At 42.7% G+C, this 25,299-nt stretch overlaps 1 protein-coding gene across 2 annotated transcripts in view; it reads right to left on the bottom strand.

Moving 5' to 3' along the window:
• MASP1 (MBL associated serine protease 1) overlaps window positions 1–16,823 on the bottom strand; it is a 54,136-nt gene extending 37,313 nt beyond the window's left edge. For both annotated transcript variants that reach the window (XR_011144432.1, XM_068965377.1), the window contains exons 1-2: window positions 16,685–16,823; window positions 10,343–10,574 (exon numbers count right to left, since the gene is read on the bottom strand). Coding sequence is in view for 1 of the 2 variants with exons in the window: in XM_068965377.1 (XP_068821478.1) it covers window positions 10,343–10,574; window positions 16,685–16,689 (237 nt within the window). In the remaining variant the exon portion in view is untranslated. The remainder of the gene's footprint in view (window positions 1–10,342; window positions 10,575–16,684) is intronic.
• Between the last annotated feature and the right edge of the window lie 8,476 nt (window positions 16,824–25,299).

Genomic DNA, 25,299 nt, shown 5'->3' with positions numbered 1-25,299 from the left:
CTCATTATATAATTAGCTTTGAATTTTGTTTAGTGTTTATTGTCTGTTCCCCCCAGTGTAATGTAAGCAGTGCCAATAAACTTTTCTGTCTTAATTACTGCTATACTCCAAGTGCTAGTAAATGGTAGGCATTCAATGAAGATTTATTGAATAAGTGAATACTTCCCATTCCCTTCTTCTTGTATGAGCACACCAAAGTAAATGCACACTCTGCTTTATACTAAGGTGTGTCTGAGAGCAGCCTGTGTACACTTACGCCCACAGATTTGCACACCAGGGCACTCCAGAGCATTCCACCTCACTCTTGCGCACATTCTCTGCCTCAGAGCTGGGACCGTCCTCCTGTTTTTCATCACTCCCAAGGCTGTGCTGCTTGCATCTCCTGCATAAAATAAGCCTTTATCACACTGTTTCTGAAGCTCATTTTCACTTCTTGATTGTTCTGAATCAACTAGAATGGATTTGGGAACCGGGTATCTCTGGAGTGGAGGAATTCCACTAGGGAATACCATTGAAATTCATGAGAAATATTTGCTCATTCTTCTTTTCCTTCAGAAGCAAGGCTTCCTGTCTACTCCCAGAGAATGAGCAGAGCTGCATCATAGTTGAAGGTCGAGGGCATGTTCAGAGTAAACACAGAGCACTGTACAGAAATTAGGAGCTGGGGGTCAGAGGACTCAGTCTTGGAGCAGGGCCATGGGAGGGACTTATCTCAATTATGCAGCAGGATGCAGACTGACCCAGCGAGGCTTGGGAAAGGAAAATCAGGACTGGAAGGACTGGGAGAGGCGAGCCAGTCCAATTTCCTCATTGAGCAGATGGAGAAACTGAGGCTGAGAACAGACAGGTGACTTGCCAATGTCTCAGCAGGAGTCAGTGGCTCACCTGTAAACCAGAGCCCTTTCCTTTATGCTCACCACCAGGAGACCCATGCTTTTTCCTGTTCTGCCCCCCACTACAAGAAACAAACACAGACACAGGCCCTGAGCTCATGAGGCTGACGGTCCATGCAATGACCTTGAGTTTACTATTAGAACTTGTGTACCGCAAACAGATAAATCAAACACTTTCCATCCTTCATAGCACAGACTCCATTTCCTCTTATTTTTATAAAATATTTTTTTCCTCACAAAGCCAGGATAAGAGAAAAAATTCTTTAACAAAGTTATGACCAACCTAGATAGCATATTCAAAAGCAGAGACGTTACTTTGCCGACTAAGGTCCATCTAGTCAAGGCTATGGTTTTTCCTGTGGTCATGTATGGATGTGAGAGTTGGACTGTGAAGGCTGAGTGCTGAAGAATGGATGCTTTTGAACTGTGGTGTTGGAGAAGACTCTTGAGAGTCCCTTGGACTGCAAGGAGATCCAACCAGTCCATTCTGAAGGAGATCAGCCCTGGGATTTCTTTGGAAGGAATGATGCTAATGCTAAAACTCCAGTACTTTGGCCACCTCATGCAAAGAGTTGACTCATTGGAAAAGACTCTGATGCTGGGAGGGATTGGGGGCAGGAGAAGGGGTCGACAGAGGATGAGATGGCTGGATGGCATCACTGACTCGATGGACGTGAGTCTGAGTGAACTCCGGGAGTTTGTGATGGACAGGGAGGCCTGGTGTGCTGTGATTCATGGGTTCTCAAAGAGTCGGACATGACTGAGCGACTGAACTGAACTGAGACAACACAGCGGCCCTCAAGGTTCCACAGTTTTACACAATTTTACTAAATTTCTCTTATAACTCAGGAATCATATACAAAATCCTGATACTCCGTTCAGGATAAAACCTGTTCTGAGAAGGGCCAAACAGAGAGACTCAATCTTAACTTGGGAGTAAGAAGACCAGGGATTGAGACCTGGCTTTGCTATAAAGTCCTAGACAAATGGACTTAAGCTCTTGATGCTCAGCGTCCTTTCCTGTAAATTAGGTGTAATAATTCTGACTCTCCCTAGTCCATGAGCATCAAAGAAGGTAACAGATTAGAAAGTGCTGTGAAATGAAAATATCTCCTGCCATAACAATAAACAGGAAATATCATAGCCATTGTTGATTTCTGGCCTCCGAATGTGAATGAGGGCTCCCAAAACTGGCATCCAACAGATGCTGTCAACCCTCTACCATGATTGCTAAGGAGCTGGGGGAATGCAAGAAGCAGCCATCTGCCACTCTTTAAGGTGAACAACAAAACAGGGTTTGTGCTGCCCACACCCCGCACCCCACCCCCCACCCCCGCCAGAGCAGAGGTGCATATGAAGGGAACGAATTCACTGAGCCCAGAAGCTTGTATCTTCCCAGACACAGAACACTAAATTCCTTAGCTTGAAATCTGATCTTTGATGTTCAGATTGTCTGCTCCGTTTGCTGCAAACCAGTAGATAGTTGGACTCCCCCTCTGTCCTCCTTGGAACAGTTTTCTCAGAGCTACTGGGGCTTGGAGTCCTAAACATTCCCACCAAAGAAAACAGCTCTCTACTTTCAGGTTGTAACTATATTTTTTAGTTGACATTGCCATACACTTGTGTCACTACAAGGTGAACACACAACAGAAATAAACAGCCTCTTGCATTTGATCAGTCCATTCAAGGTACTTTCCCATAATTGAGAAACTCAGTGACTTGAGCAAGGTCATAGGCAACCAGTTAGTGTTAGAGGAGATGAGGAAGCTGACACTCACTGAGCATCCAGTAATATCAGCTGGCGCTTCAGTACTCACACCCTTGCCATCATCACCACTGAAGTAATACTTACTGAGCTCCTTCCATAGGCACTGGACACATGCAGAGACAGCATTTGCCTCACTTGGCATTCGCAATAATAAGCCCAGGAGACAGGCATCATTGTTATCCCTATTTTTCCATAAGTAGTGGAGATAGGACCTGACTCTCGGTCTAGACCCTGATCTCCAAACCACTGAAAATGTTTGCCTTTTCACAGTATTGATTCCACTCACAGCTATCATTTCACTGAAATCCTCATATAACCTTCGAGGAAGGCACTGTATTATTGTCTTTTTTTTTTTTTTTTTTGGTATAATCACAAAACCAATGCTTAGGGAGATCAAGGCATTTAGGGAATTGTTAAATAGAAATTGTTAAATTCCTATTTATCCTTCAAGACTTATCTCAAACATCAACCATTTCCAAAGCCTTTTTTGAACCTCCAGAAATGACCACTTTACAGCATATATACTGCCTCACACTCTTGTGTTCCTCTTCCCAGCTTTAGCTTATTAATTATATACTTGTCTCATGATATACTATTGTGAGTTTCCTGTAGGGCAGGTACTGTTTTACTCATCTTCATGGGCCCCGTCCTTGGTGCAGTGTCCAACTTACAGTAGGATTTCAATAGAATTCTTGGACTTCATTCCATAGACAGTGGGGAGCCGTTGAAAGGTTTTGAGGATGGCACAATCAAAGCATGTTTAAGAACATCTCTCTGGACACGTGTACCGGCGGATCGGATAGGGAGAGACTGACCGCTGGCAGACATTTAGGAGGCTGTTATAATAAACTACGTGAGAACAACAAGAATTGGAACTAAGGGGCTAAAGTGAAGAGAATGGGAAAAAAATGTTGAAAATATCAAGAATATAAGATTAAGAGGAGAAAAAATGGTGTTACATCATAAGAGCATTTAACAGTTGCCAGTTGAGTTGTATGCATTCAACAGGAGAAGGAAAAAGAGAGAAAGAGAATGAAAGCCAAATGTGGGTTTTTAATCTCCTTTTCCAATGAACAGATGCCATGAAGTGAACTTGAAAATAGGATGTGTGAATCTGCTGTTCCCTTGGTGGTTCTGATTTCTGAGTACCTTTTGCAGTAAGTATAGCTCCAGGGCTCCTTTCTCAGCACAAATCAGTTACTTCACCTGATGCTCAATTAAAGGAACTATAATTGGTTGCATTTCTGAAAAAAAGTCTCTTCTGGACATTCTAAAAGACAGTGCCCTAGTGTATTTAAGAGATTAAGTTTGATTATAGACAACACTTGCCTTCAGTTCAATTCAGTCACTCAGTTGTGCCCGACTCTTTGCGACCCCATGACCTGCAGCATGCCAGGCCTCTCTGTCCATCACCAAGTCCAGGAGCTTACCCAAACTCATGTCCATTGAGTCGGTGATGCCATCCAACCATCTCATCCTCTGTCATCCCCTTCTCCTCCTGCCCTCAATCTTTCCTGGCATCAGGGTCTTTTCAAATGAGTCAGCTCTTCGTATTAGATGGCCAAAGTATTGGAGTTTCAGTTTCAGCATCAGTCCTTCCAATGAATCATTCAGGACTGATTTCCTTTAGGATGGACTGGTTGGATCTCCTTGCTGTCTAGGGGACTCTCAAGAGTCTTCTCCAACACCACAGTTCAAAAGCATCAATTCTTCGGCGCTCAACATTTTTATAGTCCAACTCTCACATCCATACAACACTTGCATTACATTACACTTAAAAGCCTAAGCATCCATATGATGGGGGATTTCACTGTGACTTAATATTTTTAAAGGAAAAAAGACTGAATGTTTTGAGATATAAATTCTGGTCCCAGTGTGACCTTGGCCCAAGAATTGCCCTTCCCTGGGCTTTAGCATGATGATCATGAAGTTGAACTATGATTCCTGGGATCTTTGATACATAGAATATCAGGGCTAGATGAGCCTTAGAGATCACGTGGCTCAACTCCCTGTTTGTGAGAGAGGAATCCCTTGCCCAGGGTCTCTTAGTTATAGAGAATGGCCACAAGAATCCAGGCCTCCTGTTGCCTGGCCAATGTCTGTGCTCTGCCCCTCGCCTGCGGCATTAACCAGATGTGACTCCTATGCCTGTCTGTGCACTGCAGGAGTCCATACATTGCAGCCGCATTCCAAGGAGGCAAATACTGTCGTGCAGATGCTCATGAGCCTTGAAGACAAAGGACTGCAGGAGATTAGTCTGGAGAGGAATTTTCATAAAGTGTGAGTATCTGGACCACAGCCTTGGGGTCCTGCTCTTCTTCAAGCTGCTGATGTGCAGTGTCAGCAATTCCGTCATCATGACCCTGATGGGCCAGGATGGGAAGGGCAGTCTGTGGAACTGTGGCTGGGCAGAAAGGATTCCTGTGAACTGGAGGGTCCTTTAAACCCACTCCCAGGCCTGCCAGGGGAATTCAGTCACAGAGTGAAAGATCCTCAGGACAGGAGTATTATTTCACTGGAAGGAAATGTGTGATATGCAAAGTTCCTTGGGAAAAAAAGAACAGCACTAGAATGATATATTTACAAGTTCTCGTTAAATGACGTGTCACTAAGGCAACTCCAGCAGACTATGGTCTCTTACCGGAGTGCTGGAACTTGGAGAAGTGGCTGTTGTACCATATTATTACTATTCTCTGGCATTCTCCTACCTACGATAATGAGGATTTAGTGAGGTCATCTGGAAAGCCCTGGAAAGGAGACTTAAGATTAAAAGTCTGGAATTTTAGGGACCTTAGGGATCATCTCATCTCACTCTTCATGGAACAAATGAAAGAACAAAATTTTATAAAGGGATATTGACTTATCTAAGGGTGATAAAGCCAGCATGCTCATGCTTCATTCAGACGAGAAGGGAAGAGCCTCTTTCTCATTCATAGCCAGAAAACCCACATATCCTGGGGGTAGAGGGTTAGGGAGAGTATGCAATTTGAAAAATTCAGTGGGTTTCAACTATATGTGGAAGACTTCTGGGTTTGAAATTTCTGAGTTCTCAGATGGAAATACTAGTCTTGTCCCTGAATTGAGAACTTAGGGAGTATTTAAGCTGTAATTGGGGCTTCCCAGTTGGGCTTCCCTGATAGTTCAATTGGTAAAGAATCCACCTGCAATGCAGGAGACCCTGGTTCAGTTCCTGAGTCAGGAAGATCCACTGGAGAAGGGATGAGCTACCCACTCTAGTATTCTTGGACTTCCCTTGTGGCTCAGCTGGTAAAGAATCTACTCACAATACAGGAGACCTGAGTCTAATCCCTGGGTTGGAAAGATCCCCTGGAGAAGGGAAAGGCTACCCACTCCAGTATTCTGGCCTGGAGAATTCCATGGACTGTATAGTTGATGAGGTCTCAAAGAGTCGGACACGACTGAGCGACCTTTGCTTTCACTTTCAGGTAGTGCTAGTCGTAGAGAACCTGCCTGCTAGTGCAGGAGATGTAAGAGACAAGGGTTCAATCCCTGAGTTGGGAAGATCCCCTAGAGGAGGGCAGGGCAACCCACTCCAGTATTCTTGCCTGGGAAATCCCATGGACAGAAGTCCCTGGAGAGCTACAATCCATAGAGTTGCAAAGAGTCTGATAAAACTGAAGCAGTCTAGCATGTGCCCACGCATGCACACAAACTGTAATTCCTACAAGCTGTGACCTTCAGGGGGACCAAGGAGACTAAATGACCAGAGTGAGCTTCTGAGCCACCTTCAGCCCCAACAGCCCCACTTTTGTTTCCTGAATCAGGACTACTAGAAGATTTCTAAGGAGAAAAACGTCCACTGGGGAGAAAGTATTTGAAAAACAATAACAACAATGTGGGTCTAAGTGGGTCTCCAGTGGCCCTCTGCAGTCTGAAATTCCATAAGTTCTTGAGTCTAGGAGGGGAACTCTGCCAGGGGTGTGTGAGCAAGGGCACTGGGCCTGTCTCCACGTGAGCATCAGTTGACAGCCGATCAGGGTGCAGTGTCCTGTGAAGAAAGGCCTACTCAGGCCCCATGGCTGCTAAAACCTCTGAAGAGGGGCCAGTGATGGTGCTGGACAGCATTCTGGGAGGAAGTGAGCTGTGCAAGCCCGAGGAAAGAAATACCTCTCTGTCCAATATGTTAATCTCTTCTAAAGAAATTGGGAAACTGTCGGGCACTTCAGATAGGTGGCTCAAACTCTGTGTTGTCTCACCTAGACTGATTCTTTGCTATGCTCAGAGGTCTAATTTTGGAGCAGAGAGTGCTAAAAGATTGTCTTGTCCACTCCAGATCATTTGGGAGTTAGTGGCAGATCTGGGGCCAGGACAGGAAGTTCCCAAACTCCAGGCAAGGACCCAGAGCATGCTGCCCTTCTAGAGGGCCTAGTCCCATCTCCTTGAATTTTCAGGAAGGTGCCATATTACCCTGGATAGAAATCATCAATTAACCTCCAAAATATTCTCCAGCCAGAAAAGCCAAGCTTTGGGTATAAATGTACTCCAGTGTCCCTAAGTCAGGGTCAGAAGAGGTCTTCATATTCTACTGTGGCCCTTGAAAAGTACAGTGTGTATGTGTGTGTGTGTATGTGTGTGTGTGTGTGTGTGTGTGTGTGTGTGTGTTTCCATTGCAAAATAGTCAATGTCAAATCCTTAATCTATCTTGTCAGGAGAATCCACTTATTTGGGAGCAAAGGAATGGGTTACGTCCTCTAGTGTGTGTTTATCATCTTGGTGATGGAGTCCTGGGTCGTGCTGTGCTTAGTCACTCACTTGTGTTCTACTCTTCGCGACCCCATGGACTATAGGCCACCAGGCTCCTCTGTCCATGGGGATTCTCCAGGCAAGAATACTGGAATGTGTTGCCATGCCCTCCTCCAGGGGGTTTTCCCAATCCAGAGATCGAACCCAGGCCTCCTGTACTAAAGGCAGATGCTTTACCAGCTGAGCCACCAGGAAAGCCCCAAAGGTGTCCTAACAAGGTCAGACTTGACCTCTGTCTCAATAAGGGCAAAACTTGTTAGAAAAAAAAAAAAATGCAAATGAATTGAGAGGGAATTCTTGCAGTGGAGGGATGGGAAATAATGAAAAAAAGTCATTGTCACAGCTAAAGAAAAAGAAAATTGCCATTTCTGTGATCTTGAGGCCTCAACTACTAATAAAGGCAAATGTTTCCACTGGCAAAATTTCCAGATGTTTGACATGTTTGAAAGTAGATAAAAAGCAGTTAGGAAGTTCACATCTAGCCTTGTCTAAATCAATGGAATTTACTCTCGTATTAAGCCAATGTTTGGTCATTTTCCTTCTGCTAAGTTCGCTCTCCAACCTAAATATCAGAGAATACAATGGTGGTACAGCCAGCATTAGCTAGGGGAATGGGCTGGGGGATTCTGCTAACCAAATGCCCCTTACCCATAGTACATCTGGGATCCTGGAGTTTGGTTCTTCCAGAGGCTAGATTATATCTTAGAAGACATAACTATCCTGTTTGTTAGAAATTTCAGTTTACTATGATGAACACTTAGGGCCTTGGTGAATATTCCCTGTTTGATCCTTGTGACTCTGAGAAGTTGGCTCCATTTGTAATGGATTTATAGAAGCTGTATTCGGTCTAGATTACCAAGCCACATCATCTCTGAGAGCAGATAGTTTCAACATTTCTCATTCTTTCTCTGTCAATCTTTTATTATCATTACTCTTTTCCACCTGGTGCAATGGCTCTTTTTCTAGGATCAGCTCTTTTGCTAATGGACTAGATTTCTGGGTCCTTAAATTCTCACAGTTCCTAGCACAGGACGTTCAAAGATGGGCAGCAGGACAGAGAGACCAGTGGTTCTCACATGTGGAGTTTTTGCTCCTCTGGGGCTATTGATAACTGCTGGAGGCATTTTTGGTTGTCACAACTGGAATGCGAGTGCTATTGACATCCAGTAAGTGAAGCCAGGGATGCTGCTAAAAATCCTATAATTTGCAGAATAGCTTTCTTCGGCAAATACTTCTCTGGCTCAAAATGTCAATAGTGCTAAAATTGAAAAACTGTGCCATGGAGGACCAATTTTAGAAAGTTTTCAGTCACAGAAAACTTGCTTTAAATGGGATACTTGATGCATATCCAACATATGTAATCAGCAACACTCACCATTCAAAATGAGTTAATCAGGGTAGGAGTTCACAGCCCCAGTTACCAGGCTTCCCTGGCCCCCACCCCAGTGCTCTTGTCAACCTCTGCAGTATCCTAGGGCTCAGTGGAGTACAGCTTGTGAGCAGTTTGGCAGAGCCAAAAGAAAGAAGTATTGAAAGTCATAAGACATGGATTTGGAATCTTGATCCATCATTTACTAGCTGTACAATCTTGGATGAGTTGCTTCACCTTCTTGGGGTTGTGTCTTTGCCTGTAAATGGGATAGTAATACCTATCTCATAGGATTGTTTTAAAGGTTGAATGAGATTATAAGTGTAAACATCTTGCCAACTCACTTCTTTGCTGGGGAAATGAGCAAAGTGGTATTAACATCCTGGTTAACACCAGGTTAATTCTTACTGAATTATGGCTGTACAAAAATGAAACTATACTAATACCAAAAATATAGGAAGTCTATGCTCAGTTCAGTTCAATTCAGTTCAGTCGCTCAGTCGTGTCCGACTCTTTGCGACCCCATGAATCGCAGCACGCCAGGTCTCCCTGTCTATCACCAACTCCCGGAATTCACTCAGACTCGTGTCCATCGAGTCAGTGATGCCATCCAGCCATCTCATCCTCTGTCGTCCCCTTCTTCTCCTGCCCCCAATCCCTCCCAGCATCAAAGTCTTTTCCAATGAGTCAACTCTTCGCATGAGGTGGCCAAAGTACTGGAGTTTCAGCCTTAGTGGTTTAATAAGAGCTTCTTCCAGGAAGCCAGAGAGAGGTTATAAGTAGGTTCTAAGCTAGGTCTTCACCTCTTTTTGAACCAGATACAACTGTAATATATGTCATCTCTCAGAAGTACTTTGACCTGTTTTAGCTCCACTTTTAAAAGAGAACAGCTTCATATCTATGGCATTGCTGTGGGTACTTTCTAAATTCTGAGAAATTGTTTGATGCTGTAATCATTTCCTGCTCCTCTTCCCTTTGTTTTCTATATCCATCGTCACTTCCATCTTCTGTTGCCTATACTCTTTGTTGATAAAATCTAAACTCTTCAGCATTGCCTTCAAAGCCCTTCAGGATCTCACTCCAATCAACCTTCCAACCTCACCTCTTATTTCCCCTGTGACATACTCTATACTTCTCATTATCTTGATCATTACCTAGAGAACTGGACAATGCTTTCTAATGCCTCAGCTTTGGATATAATGATAGCTTACTCTGGAGTCTCTTTAGCTTGTTGAACTAAAGGTGACATTGGAGCAGAGGTTAGCAGAAATGTTAGACTTTGAGAACAGAAAGGAAAAGGGAAGGCTGTATTTGAGTAACACTTTGCCAATTTCATCTTCCCTTAAGATCTTTTCTAGGTCTTCCTACTCAACCTGCTCCTAGTGTACCACCCGCAACCTTCATTTATCATGCTATGATATTGTATGTCTCCCTCACTGGACTGCCAGCCTGGGGGGCAAACACAGCATCTAATCATCTAGGTTCCTCTAACTCCCAGCAGATCCTCCAGTAGAGAACCTGCCACGGTAAGGGAATGTCAGATCTCACCTTCACATAGTCGTATTCACAAAGGTAGGAAGATTCCAAGTTGAAGTGCATGAAGTAAAGCTTGATTCGAAATCCCTCGGGGACAGTGATATTCCAAGTCACCTCTGAATCACTTGGATAGGCGTCCGGATAGCCAGGAGACTGGATCTGGCCAAACATATTGTTGAGCTCCACAATGTGGGCTGAGGCCTTCAACAAGGAGAAGCACAGCGCATGAGAGAGAAGGAGCCACCTGAAAGACAGGAATGGATTCACGCACACTCAGATAGCGGTCCTTGTCATTTAACTACATCAACAGCCAGGAGGCCAAGTTTGCAGCATACCACTGACTTGCTGTAATTATTTTTCCCTTATGGGCCTTGCTTATCCACTGTATAATACTGAAGGATAGTAACTTGATTTCTAAGGTTACTCCCAGTTGTGCTCTTTTAAAGATTCAATAATAGTATTAAACTTTCCCAGAAAATATCATATTTGGGACTCTGAGACATATTGCTATTTGGTTTAAAATATAAATTTCATAGTTAAGTAAAAGCTGATATAATTTCTTCAGCTCAGCTTATTTTAAGAATCATAAACTCTTGATTCAGTTTCCTAAAAAGTAAGTAATAGTAAGATGGAAATATTGAGATAAGGCTTGTACTCAATGATGGGATCTGCAGTACCTTAAACAAATTAAACAAAATTAATCAAGAAATATAAAATTTTGAATTAAGAAGAAATTACCAAAACAAGTTGTTTTCCCCCCTCTTTGACAAGTGTTCTTATAAAAGGATAAAAAACTTACAATCTATTTCCAGTTGTAGGAATCCAAGATATTAGACTGTTAAGAGTTGCATAAGGGGCATGGGAAATTCAACTAAAACTTACAGAACACACCCAAGTGGCTGATGCAATAGAGGCAGAATGTCCAAGGCTTGCCAAAAACCTAATGGTCAATGTACAGTACAACCAAGGCATCCAATAGACTGTTCCCCTGCAAGACTCAAAGACCTTGAACTCAAACATCTCAAACCTGGCTCATCAATTTCTCCCCTAAATCTTATGCTGATTCCTATGTTTTGGAAACCCTTCTGTTTCTCCTCAGTCAATTAATTTAAATGTTCTTAGCCGGACTATTGCTACTGAATCCTAACGGATTTCCTTGGCCCCCATTTCATACCATTTAGCAATCTTCTGCCAAATTTGATTTTCTAAAACACAGACGTGTCCATGTGGCTTCACTGTGCCTGCAGGGCAAAGCATCTGCTACTGGGCTGGCTGCTGAGCCCTTTTTGATCTAGCACTGATTTGCTTCATCTCATACCAGCCTGAGGCAGATCATTCTGGAAGCATGCCACACCCATCCAGGCCTCAACTCCATCACACATGCCCCACTCATTCCTCACCTGGTCATCTCATTTATCCTCCACCTTCCAGCTCAAAGCTTCCCAGGATACCATGGAATATCCTTCACTCCAGATTGCAGCTCCCTGTACATGCTTCCAATTAGAGCAATGCTTTAGGCACAGCCCTGAAGTTAGGTGTATTTGGGTTCAAATCCCAGTTCACTTTCTTACTGGCTGTGAAATCTTGGGGAATTAGTCTCTGAATTCAGGGTTCCTCAAATGTAAAGTGAAGATTATAGTCTTTAATTTACACAGTTTACATGAATATTAAGGATGATGTATGTAAAGGGCCCAATATAAAGCCTGGTATATAATAGATGATGAATGAATGAATGAGGTAAAGCACGAATGTGGGGCCAGAGCGTTATTAATATATAGTCTAAAAAGTAAGTTCTGGGGAATTATACCAGCATTTTAACATTAATAGTTAGAATTTGGCTAATTGGAAAGTTGTTTCTCCCAACCTACCCCTCCCTGCTCAGTAAAAAGATGCATATATGTGTCTACATGCATATATATGAATTTTTGAGTGTATAAACACAATGAGATAACTACAATGAAATTATCTATCTGCTTTATATAATATTTACATAAAAGGTAAATACATAAGTGCAAAAAGGCCTAGAAGGGTATCACTGGGGTATTAACGGAGAAGGCAAAGGCACTCCACTCCATTACTCTTGCCTGGAAAATCCCATGGACAGAGGAGCCTGGTAGGCTGTAGTCTGTGGGGTCGCGAAGAGTTGGACACAACTGAGTGACTTCACTTTCACTTTTCACTTTCATGCATTGGAGAAGGAAATGGCAACCCGCTCCAGTGTTCTTGCCTGGAGAATCCCAGGGAAGGGGGAGCCTGGTGGGCTGCCGTCTCTGGGGTCGCACAGAGTCGGACACGACTGAAGTGACTTAGCAGCAGCAGAGGTATTAACAGTGGTTATCTCTGAAGTGGTAATATAAAATTACACTCAATAAAAATGAGTGCTTTCAATTTTACTTTTGTGTATGTGAAATGTTCAAATGTGTCTAGAAGGACCTTGTGCTATTTTTTCAATTAAGAAAAATAGAGGTAAATTTTTTCCCAAGGCCCCTACAATAGCAACACATGAGATGCAACTAAGGAAACAAAATGTTTTCATCCAATTGCCAGGGCAATATTTTTATAAGCCAATCTGTGGAGGAAGGGCCTCTAAGGCAGAGAGAAAGGCAGGCTTGGGTCCAAGCTCTCTGATGAAGTAGTAGGAAAGGTAAGTTTGAAAACTCTGGCTTGCAGGGGTCAGGCAGCCCTACTTTGAAATGAGGAAATGTACTGATATTTCCAACCTGCGCTGGAAATTCTGGTTAAGTGCCTCTTGAGCAGGGGAGGGCACTAGTCTTGGGTTGGAAGAGCAGGATTCCAGTCCAGACTTTTACTTCATTCATCTAACCCATTTTGGGGAAGTCACGTAAGGTCTCCCTCTCAACTTCTTCATTCATTAAGTGTCATAGTAATGACACCCCCCGAGGCTGCTGTCACAGTAAAGGAGGATTGGAGAGTAAGTACTTTGTCAACTGTCCAGCCCTAGTTAAACATTAGTTACTATTACCCCATCAGGCTGCTTCCCGAAAAGCAGGGGTTAGGAATGAGCTTTGGTTCCCAGACTGGACTTCCCTGCAATAGCAACAGATTATGCAAGGCTGAAAGGTCAGCTTTCTCCACTTCTGCTTTTTTCACACCACATGGAGGAGACCCTGAGCTTCCTGCTGCTAGTTCTGTCATGGGCTGGCCCAGGTGGATGGCTCCATCTATCCTCAGAGGCCTCAGACCACGTGTAGTAGGCAACTGGTCAGCGTAGGAGGAAGGCCTGTGAAGCACTCTGTTCTATTTTGTTTGCATTTCAAAACAGTTTCAAACATATGAAACAAATCTCTCTTTTCACATAATAAGCCTGAGCATATGCTCACTTGCTTGCTTGCGGGGCTGCAAATCAAAGAATGTAAGTGGCGGCTTCCATTTCCCATCACGCTCTCTGAGTGTTTTTGGCTTCTTATCCACCAGGCACCGGCTGTACAAATTCTGACACCTGCTATCTATTCTCCGACTAATCAAAAAGTTTAGTTACGTTTGTTTGAAATGTCACAAGTAATATATAAAGCCGGGATTTCATAAGCCCTACTGTAGGCGCAGGCTCTGAGGAATGCATAAAAAATGCCGGCATATAGCCATGGTGGTGGAACGAGTAGCACTTTCTATCCTTTCCATTCACTCCTCACTTCAGCCTACGCAACGCCAAGACTGTTTTGGGATAGAAGAGTTGAAAAGGCTTGTGCAGATCTCTTTGACACTCTTGCTTGACAGAGGACAAAAAGGATACCCCAAGAGGTGACATGTCACGTCCAATGCCATATGGTGAGTTAGCTTCCACAGAAAACAGCAATAACAAAAGCTCACAGAGGAAGCTGGGTCCATGCCCATATCATGCCCAGGCATCTGGCCAAAGCAATTAATCCTGTGAAAAATAATTTTAAAAACCCATAGCTTTATGTGAAAATTAAAAAAAAAAATTCTAATACAAAAGTATTTAGTTTAATTGGTCAGATTTTAGTTTAATTGGTCTGGAGTGAGGCCTGGTCATTGGCATTTTTTAAAAAGTACTATAAATTGTTCTAATGTGCAGCTAGGGTTGAGAGCTGCTGATGTACAATAATACACTTGGTTGAGGGTCTGGCACAATATTATAGAAAGAAGTCCTAAACTTGGAGCCCAAAGATCCAAATTTGGGTCTGGGCTTTTTCAAGATCATCAGTGTGGCTTTGGGCAAGTTGCTTAACTCTTTTATCCTCTTGTCTCCATAAACCCTTACCTCATCCAAAATCTGAAGACCAGATGCAAACAGTGACTATACAAGTGCTTTGCAAATTCTGAAGTGTTGTGTCTGTATGAGGCAAGACCTTTTAGAGACTTCTGCTGCTGCTGCTGCTAAGTTGCTTCAGTCGTGTCCGACTCTGTGTGACCCCATAGACGGCAGCCCATCAGGCTCCCCTGTCCCTGGGATTCTCCAGGCAAGAACACTGGAGTGGGTTGCCATTTCCTTAGAGACTTCTAGTGGAGCACTTTTCCAGGAGAAGTTTTGCTATTGAACAACTGAATTCAATTCAGCCAGTATTGATTGTATGCAATGAAATGATTGTATGTATGAAACATTATGCTAGGTACGAGGCATACAAAGGTGAACAAGCCACAGATCCTATTCCTTAAGGAACATCCAGTCTTGGAGGAGGTGGTGAACATCTCAGCATGATAATATTAAGAGAGATAACTCCCAAGGACAGAGAAAGCACAAAGGGTAAGATGCTGACTCTGGGGAAGCTGAGCAGGGAAGAGGAGGTGATGTTTGAGCAAGCTTGAATGATCGAGTCTTGTAGAACAGCGGTCCCCAACCCGTGGGCTGGCCGAGGACTGGTACCAGTCTGCCACCTGTTAGGAACTGGGCTGTGCAGCTGGAGGTGAGCAGTGGACCAGTGAGCAAAGCTTCATCTGTCACTCCCTGTAGCCTGCATTACTGCCTGAACCCCTCTCTCCTTCCCCCATCTCTGGAAAATTTTCTTACATGAAACCGGTCCCTGGTACCAAAAAGACTGGGGACCACTGCTCTAGAAATAGGAGAAATAAGAGAGTTGAGGGATGAGCAAATGCCAAGACAGAACTGATCATCGGCCCTATAGTTTGGTATGGCTGGGGTCCTGGGTGGCGGGGTGAAGACTTGAATAGTGGACAGATGAGTCAAATTGTCATTCCATGTAGATGGGCATAAATCTCATCTCTTTCAGGAGAAAGGAAAATGGAGTTAGACAGCAGGTTTAACATTACAATGGATTTAAAAAGAACAGAGTGATTGGATTAACCTTAAAGAGCTGGTTATCTCTCTAAACCACAGGTAATCTGAGTTCAAAGAGTTAACACAGCCTGAAGCCCCTCATTGGCCCCAGACCCTGAATAGTTGCTAGGTGACTGCAGAAGAGAAACAAATAGAAACCCCTTTCCAACTGAGAGTAAAATTAACGGGAAAAGAGGTGTTCAGAGACTTAACACGTCTCTGGAGTGTTCGTTTTTTCTTTTTTGTATTTTTAACAGTATTAGCACTTATAAGTAGTAGAAATAATTATGGTGGCTGGATTTTGACACTTAGAGAGGAAAACTTACAAGAAATGTCTGGTAACAAGCAGCTAGTAACTAAATATAGGCTGAGACATTGGAAATATTGAAGAGCTTGGAAACAATTGCAATTTAAAATCTTAGGTTCAGAATCAGGAAGAACTTTTTTTTTTTAAAATTTGAAATATCCCTTTAAGAGTCATTTGGTGCAATTCATAGCCTGATTCATGCTACTGGTGGCCTCTGATTTCAGTGAGAAATGCAGAAATTTATAGGGGACTGTAAAATGTGGACAGGTTTTTGCTTTTTTAAACTGAGGTTTAAACTAGCAAACTTCTGAAGGTTTAAGAAGCCACAGAGCTGAGCAATGGGAATCTGGTTTCTTTTCCGGTCAGAACAAATAAACACACAAACACATATTTAACTCACAGGGTGTTGGAAGAGAGAAACCAGTGCTCTTTTTAAAGGAGGAAAACAAAAACTCAACCTTGTAGGCAACAGGAGAAAAGTCACATTGGCCGGCAGGCAGCACCCTGCGTTGGCAGAGGAGAAATCTGAGCTCCAGCGGCACCGGCGGCATTTGCACACAGCCACAGCCTCCCGTTTCAAGTTGCAAGTCTCTGGAGTCCCAGGCAAGGCCCCAGCCTGGCTCCCTACTCAGAGCCCCGAGAACTGATGAAGAGCCCCTGCACCAACCATAGGACACGCAGGTGAGTCTGCCCAGAGACAAGGTCAGACCTTCCAGAGCTACTTGGCATCTGGTCCCTGAAAGCTGCCGCCCCCCTCCACCCACCCCATGCCCACTTCTGCCCTGGCACTCACCTCATTTTCCTGCCTTGAGTGCTCCTGGCTGCCTGGTCCCCTTGGCCTGACTCGTCTGCGAGCTCGTCCCCAGTGTGGTATCAGCCTTATCTTTGTTCTGAGGTCCCTGTGTGACTCTGGAATTGGCTGGCATTCTCCATTCAGGTCACGCCTTCCCCTGCCTGCAACAGATCCCCTCTCCCCCTCTCTCCCTCTGCCTTCTCTCTCTCTCTCCTCTGACTTGCTCTTACACACACTCAGAGGGACCTGACAGAACAGAATCCGTCTTCTTCCTTACAAGATCTCCTCCTCCAGTTCCCTCCTTCATCCTGTACGGCTGCTTCCAGCTCCCGGGAGAGAATCGCTGAGCAGCTCGAATAGGTATTTGTATCACCGTGTGTGTGTGTGTGTGTGTGTGTGTGTGTGTGTGTGTGTGTGTGTGTGTGTGTGTGTGTGTAGATAGTGGAGAGGGACAACGTCAGCTCTCCCCAGCCTCCCTTGCCAGATGGCTATAATTCTCTGCTCGTCTTCAGGACACTGGCAAAAGGACATCAATTAAGCAAGGACAATACTAAGAAGGCAATTCTAGTATCCTACACTAGGCAAGAAAAAAGATCCAAATCCCAAAGCTTGTCTGTCTACAAACAACCACAGGCTTTTTGGTGAACCGAGCAGCTGGCCGCGCTTGTGAGCTAGCAGCCAGTCCTTCACTTGGCTAGTTGTTTCTCACCACTTGAAAGTGAGGCTTGAGCTTTTTACCAACTCAGACTGTGCAGGGGCCTGTTACCGCCCAGGGAGGACCCACCGCAGTCAAAAAGCCTCACACCCCATGGGTGTGAAGAGACCTGGGCCTGTGTACATGGCTAGACCCAGGGACTGTGAAGAAAAGCAGCACCAGATCTCAGCCGAGCTGAAGAAGGAAATTTCCTTTCTCCACATCAATGACCACCAGTCCTGAACAAGGAGAGGGATGTCTGGTTAAAAACAGTACAGTTCACTGAGAACCTTTTCTGTGTTAGGCACAGGGCTAGGTGCAAACGTCATCTCAATTATTTCCACAAACTTGAGAGGGTCACACTATCATACCCATTTTACAGACAAGAAAACTGAGGCAAGAGAGGTCCATAACTTGCCTAGATTATCCAGCTTCTTATTACGCCTACTGCTGTCACAGCTAATAGTTAACATTTACTGAGCACTGTGTGTCAGGTACTGTTCTAGTAATGGGTTAACTGCTTTTGATTGTCTTTACATTTTGCAGAGCTGAGTAGTAATATTATTTCTGCTTCCAGATGAAGAAACTGCTCAGAGAGTTTAAGTAAGTTACCCAAGATCACACAGCTAGAAAGCGATGGGGAAAAATCTGAGCTGGTATCCACTATGTTGTACTGCTTCTTACTAACAAACATATTATAGTGCATATGGCATTACAGATACATACCACAGTCACAGAGAAACTCAATTTGAGGCATTTTTTGAAAAGAGCAATTAGACTCAGTCAGAGTTAATCTTTCCTTTCTATTCAAGCAAACCATGTACTTTGGACTCAATAACATCTCTAATCCTGTTTCCTCATCTGGAAAATGGGGTTTGCTATGAGACTTAAAGGAAATTATTCTTATGCTTTTTTAGCTGTTCAGTGTACTCAAGAGACGGCTCCCACCCATTCCAAGCAAGACGGCAAACACGTGTATTCTCTACACTCTGATAACACTGCTTTGGCACATTTTGGGGAACAGTGCCTTGAATCTTGCCGAAGTTCTCCTTGTTCCATTTTTTCTCCAGTTTCTCTGTTTTATCACCTTTAAAGGTCAACTTCACTAAGCTGGGCATTATTAAGAAGCCATATTTGATATTGTGGGTACAAGTATATGCGATAAGGAAATGTTTGACCCTAGGCACTGTTTTTGCAAAATACTGCTTTCTGGTTTAGGCAAGAGAAAAAAAAAAAAAAACCTTTAAAACCCATTAAGAAGACTTACAGGCTCCTCCGACATCAAATAACTCTCACCAACATTTTAATGATTTAAGTGTAAATGAATCAGAAACACATGGGCTGCATTTCTTTTGGAATAGACAAGCATTTTAAAACCACGAGAGGAAGAACTTGGCACAAAGCACCCTGCGCCATGCAGAGGGCCCTGCCCACTAAAGTCGTTCCCTCCATTAGTGGTGCAGATGAGCTGGCCCTCTCCTAATTTAGGGCATATCCAGGGAAATGCAGTCATTTGTTCTGGGCAGAGAGGGGAGAGTTTGGGAGGGAAAGCCATCAGCTTCTCCTTGTAAAGTGTCACAGAGCCACTGAGCCTCCCAGAATAATTTCCTGACTATGTTTTTTTTAAGGCTGCCAACGCTCAATGGGAGGCATTTGAAATATGTTCTGAGCCAAAGTTCTGCCAATATACAGCAGAGCTGATATGTGCTTCCTTGGGAGTTAGCCAAGGCTCAGATGGAATCTGCATGAAAACTCTGTGGCTTGGGACTGATCTGGCCTGGATTCAGGGCAGTTTCCCATTGTGTGGGGCTGCACTGGTGATACCATCCTGATCTTTTGATAAGAACGTCCTGGAGCAACATGAATAAATCATGAAGAATGGGAGGAATGGAAAAGACAGTGGTCTAGGAATAGACTCAAATATGGCTAACTCATGTGTGACCTTGGGCAAGTCACCTACTTTCTCTGCTGCAGGAGGGGAAGGAGGGACATCCGTTTTCTCTACTGTAAACTCAGGGGATAGGAGTCCACTGGGAGCACGAAGCACATATAAATATGAGTGTGAGAACTATGGAATGAAATTGCAGTGGGGGTGGCGAGGTGAATTGCTAATAATCTGTTAAAAGTCAAAAAGCCCAGAGTGGCCTTCTAATCTTAACACTTGCTTTTATCTGTGGTTATAATATTACATACTCAGGATTCAGTCACAGGTATTCAGAAAGATAATTTCTAAGAAGATTCAACTTGTTTTAAAAAATGTTGATGAAAAAGTGAACATACTTACATATAGGAAACTAACGGTATGTCAGCTAGAATCATAAAAGTATAGAATGACGGATGTTGGCTCAACATCCCGTTCATAGTAAGGGAAACGGATCAGAAACCTACTACTAACAGAGTAAATACTACAGCATTCCTACAGCTAGAATAGGGCTTTGTTTACATGTTCTACCAAAGTGTTTATTATATACAACTCTTGAGCACAGACTTTCTGGAATTCCATGAATGCATTGGAAAAAGTAAAATATTTGGGCAAAAAGTTTTTATTGGCCAAATGTGAAATCCAGGCTTCCTATAGAATATCTAAAAACTGATAAACGGCCCCAAAGATTACACCTTAGAATTAAATTTTGGGGTATTCAATAAACTGACTGACAGAATGCTGGAAACCCTGACTTTAGAAACTATCAGGTCCTCAGAAAAATATGGGAAATTAAAAAAATAACAATGCCTGAGCTTCGTCTCAGAAGATTCAAATTCAATGAATCTTGGGAGGGGCTCTTGAATCTATAATTTTAAAAGCTCCCGTGCACAAGTGTCCCATTTGGGGTACATATAATGGTGTGTCATAATTAATGACATCTTAGATTTGATGTAGTATTCTTAGTATCTGCCAGATACCTTCATGTACATCATTACATGTAATGTTAACATGTGTTTCCAGATGAGGTTCAGAGAGACTAAGTATGCCAACAAGAGGATGACCAACATCTAGAGCCTTGGACTCCTGACCCTAAGTCCAGCCCTCCTTCTCCTCATCTGTAGACCCCTGATTCTGTCCATGGATTTTCAGCATTCGTGAGCCATGCTGTCCTGTGACTGCAAGATTTTAGGGGAAGGAAAAATAATTTATATGCAAAAAATAAACTAGGCTCTATGATGGGGTGAATTGTGCTCCTCCAAAATTCATATGCTGAAGCCCTAACCCCCAGGATCTCAGAATTTGTTTGGAGATAGGATCTTTAAAGAGGTGATTAAACTGGAGGTTGTTAGGGTGGGCTCTAATCCAGTATGACTGGTATCCTTATAAGAGGAGGAGATTAAGATACAGACAACACAGAGGAAAGATGGGGTGAAGAGACAGCCATCGGTGAGCCAAGGAGAGAGGTCTCAGAAGAACAACCTTCATCTTGAACTTCCTTAAAATACCTGCCAACACCTTGAACTTGAACTTCTAGTCTCCCAAACTGTGAGAAAATATATTTTTGCCGTTTAAGCTACCTAGTCTCTGATCCTTTGCCATGGCAGCTCTGGCAGACTAATACAGACTGTTAATAGAAGTTCTCCCAAAGCATAAGTAAGCCCATACTACCATAGTGTCAAGCTAAGTTCAAGCACCACATACATGGAATTAACAAATACTGAGTCAGTTAAGGTTTTGTTTGGTAGGTGATAAGAGAAACCTTGACTAGTGCTGAAACAGAGTTTATTTTCCTTGTGTAGCAAGAAGTGAGGCAGAAGGTGGGCCTGGGGACATTTTCTTTTTTTTTTTTTTCTCTTCTGTCAGTCCTAGGAGGGGTGATGTGTCCTAGGGTTAGGTACGTGAAACATAGACCATCTGTTATGGGCTGAATTATATCCTCCCCAAATTCATATATTGAAGCCTTAACTCCCAGTATCTTAAAATATGAACATATTTAAAGACAGGAGCTTTAAAGAAGTGGTTAAGTTAACATAGGGCTGGATGGGCCTAATCTAATTATTAATGTAAGAAGAAGAGTTTAGGATGCAGACGACACAGACAGTGGGGAGACCATGAGGGAATGCAGTGAGAAGGCAGCCATCTGCAAGCCAAGGAAAAGGCTCTCAGAAGAGACTAAAGCTGCCAACACCCTGATCTTAGACTTCTGGCCTCTAGAACCGTGAGAAAATTAATGTCTTTTACTTGAGTGACCCAGTCTGTGGTATTTCGGTATAGCAGCCCTAGGAAGCTAATCCACCATCTATACTTGCCTTACCTTTGCTCACCTAAATATGTTTGATACAAATTATGGTTGCTATTCACTCATATTAGGTCTCCCCTCCCCCAGAAGTTCTTCAAATGCTAAGACCACATGGATCAAGAAGATACAACCATCAGACAGGATTAATTAGGCCTTAAGCCCCCTGGTGGCTCAGAGGTTAAAGCGTCTGCCTGGAATGTGGGAGACCCGGGTTCAATCCCTGGGTCAGGAAGATCCCCTGGAGAAGGAAATGGCAACCCACTCCAGTACTCTTGCCTGGAGAATCCCATGGAAGGAGGAGCCTGGTGTGCTACAGTCCATGGGGTTGCAAAGAGTTGGACATGACTTAAGAAGCAAATGAACAGGATGGGTCAGACCTTGTGAAAGGTCAGGGGATTCAGGATTATCACCTCCCTAACTCTCTAGTGCTATTTCATGACCACTACTTTTCCACACTCCTTCTAAATTCCCCTGCATTTCTATCATTCTGGCACATTCTACTCATCTCTACTACTGTCATCTTCCAATTTCTTTATCCTAACCTCTGTTCCTTTCATTAATAACTTAGGCATGTGACACTATGCTCACCTCTCCTTCCCAATTCCTCCTGACATCCTGAGTGACAGTGGCCTCTCATTGCTTGATCTAGTTTAATGATGATTTCTTCCATTTTACCATAGCCATCTACTCTTACTTATAGCCATATCTATGTCTGAAATCTTACCCTTGTGATACCCCATTCCCCACTGTCTCCCATCTTTCTAAGTCTGACTTCTTCAATAACCCTAGAATTCAACCTCATCAGGATAGCTAGCCCTCTAACACCATTCCATTTCCAGTCTATCAGATTCTCTTGGCTTTGTATCTTTTCTGAATTCCACAACCAATCACCATCACTCCTTAGTGGATTCTTCTTCTTTTTTTTTTTTTAACCAGTTTCTTGACTCTCTTCTTACTTTAGAGAAATGATTCTTCATATTTCTGGTAAATCATTGAGAGTCTAATGAAAGCCAGATTCACTCTCTTTGGAATATCCCCAACTGCTACTGCTGCTAAGTCACTTCAGTTGTGTCCGACTGCAGCCTACCAGGCTCCTCCATCCATGGGATTTTCCAGGCAAGAGTACTGGACTGGGTTGCCATTGCTTCCTCCGGGAATATCCCCAACAAGACCACATAATTCATTCCCTCACTCCTTCAGTTCTTTCTAAAAACGTCACCTTATTAGTGAGGTCCTTCCTGGCCACTCTACTCTATTGCTTCTATTCTCACCCCCATTTGCTCTCCTCGTATCCTGCTTCATTTGTCTTTGTGGCACTAGCCACCAGCTAAGATGGTGTTTATTTTAAGTTTTTATTGGTTTGTTGCTTGTTCTCCACCCCATTAGAATAACACTGTCTACAAATGGACAAGTATTTTTGTATTTTTTTGTTTACTGCTCTATTTCCAGTACCAAGAATAATGCCCTTGGCTTGCACAAAATAGGACCTTAATAAACATCTGTGGAATGAGTTTTCTTCCAAGAAACATTTAATAGGCACTATTCTTCAAATTTGGGATATAATTTCAGGGGCTTGATGGCTCTCCTAAAACCATGAAGCTCAGAAGCTCAATTGTAACCAGGCTTCTCAAATATTTCTCATACATCCCACTATAGTTTTAAAAATCATTACATACTGATCACTAGCAAATCTACTACTTCTTTAGTCTAAGTGCCTTTCCATAGTTCCTCATGCTCAAATCAAATGTGTGTTCTCACCTCCACCTCAAGGTTCCATTAAGCAGAAGTCATTTTCTATATCCAACTTGCTCATTCTCTCATGTGAACAATGTTCATGAACTACTAGCAAATCAGAAATTCAAGCCAGATATTTGAGTGTCATCACTGATTTATTTTTCCTTTTCTTCTCATCTGTCATCAATCAATAACTCCTATTGTTTACATATAAGTATCTTTAAATCCATCATTATGCCCAACATCCATTCCCCATTGCCCTTGCACTAGTGGAATGATTCATTAGTTTTCATTGTATTATTTCAATAACTTCTCATTGGCTTTTTTACCTTTAGTACCACTCTCATAAGTATACAAGTCTCACTAATTCTCTCCCTTTGCTAGACCTTTCAGATCCTTCCTTTTCCTAGAGAATAAAATAAAAATACCTTAGAATAGCCTTTGAGCCTTAAAGTCTAATGCTGCCGTGAAACTGAAGTAGCCTGCAGTGCTGAGCCAACATGTGGAGGACAGCTGCCTGGAGAATGGCCTGGATCCACAGCAGACTTTGCTTAAGCTAGAAAGAAACTGTTGTGTGAAGCCACTGAGCTCTTGGTGTTGTTTGTTATTGTAGATAATTTAGCCTATTCTGACTGACACTATACTCTTATATGGGTTTACTCTTTTACCTTTGTATTTTCCCCCAGAACCAGCACACCTACACATCACACTTCAATGTCTAGAACTGGCACCAAATTAGTTTCATATTCCAGATTTTATCATGCTCTCTCATGTCTGTAGGCACTTACATACTTGGTTCTATTGGTCTTTAATGCTATTTTCTTCCTCATTTGTCTACAGAACTTCCTCTTATTTATCATTTGAAATCTTTCTTAAACATCAGCTTCTCTGGAAAATGTTCCCCAATCAGTCAACATGGAAGTAAACACTACCTGTGTTCCTTACACTTAAACTTTAAATTATACCTTAAATTGCATGTGTCAAATCACAGAGCAATTTTTTTGTTGACTTGTGTCATTCTTTCATCACAATAATTTGAGGGTCTGAACAATATCCTTTGTACTTTCAACTCAATAAATGCTTATTGAATGCATAATGTCTAAATAAATTTTTAGAAAGATATCAGGACAGGTAAACATATAATTAAATCTATAGTTACAAATTTTGATGACTGCTACACAGAAAGAGAACTATGAGAGAGGCTAATAGAAGGGCTTAATTTATGCAGAGTGGTCAGCAAAGTCATGGTGAACTGTTATTTAAAATCAGTAGGATGAGTACAAGTTTGCTAGTGAGGAGCCAGTGATTTCTCAATGATGGACTACCCTACTTGGACATCACACGTGTGGAAACTCCCCATTTTTATAACCCAGTCCATAGAAATAATAAAGATATAGAAATGTGAACAGCTGTGCTCAGAAGCAAGAAAAGGAATGACCTGTGGATGAGGAAGTGGGAAAGTCCATAAAAGAAAGGCGATAGATGAGAAGTTATGGCAGTGAGTTTCCCACAGTGGGAACCCATCCTGACCATGTGGGAGGTCTTCATAGTCCTGCTGGGGCTGACAAGACTGTATGTGAAGTCACTGGGAAAGGAGAAAGAATCACCAACACAGAAAAATTGCCAAGCAAGAGTCAACAAATATTTTTCAAAGCCTGTATATGGAAAAGTGATACTAAACTCAATAAGAAAAGGATTTCATGGAAGGAAATAGAGTTAATAGAACCACAAGAACAGGATTTTAAAATAACTGTCTCCAGAAAGTTAAAGGAGGGGATATCATCTATGAGACAAGGAGAAAGATTTGAAATAACAGGTTGAAATGCAAAAAAGAAGCAACTGGACAATTAATGAAATGAAAGTAACAATTTTGCATTTATCAAATGTTTATTGAAATTAAAAAATAAGATACAATTGTAAGTATAAATAGCTGAAAGGCTACAAATGAAAAATTAATGATTTAA

Source organism: Capricornis sumatraensis, chromosome 1 (genome assembly GCF_032405125.1).
Source record: "Capricornis sumatraensis isolate serow.1 chromosome 1, serow.2, whole genome shotgun sequence".
NCBI classification, from domain to species: domain Eukaryota; kingdom Metazoa; phylum Chordata; class Mammalia; order Artiodactyla; family Bovidae; genus Capricornis; species Capricornis sumatraensis.
Note: the sequence above shows the minus strand (reverse complement) of the source record. Positions and strands in the feature narration are given on the sequence as shown.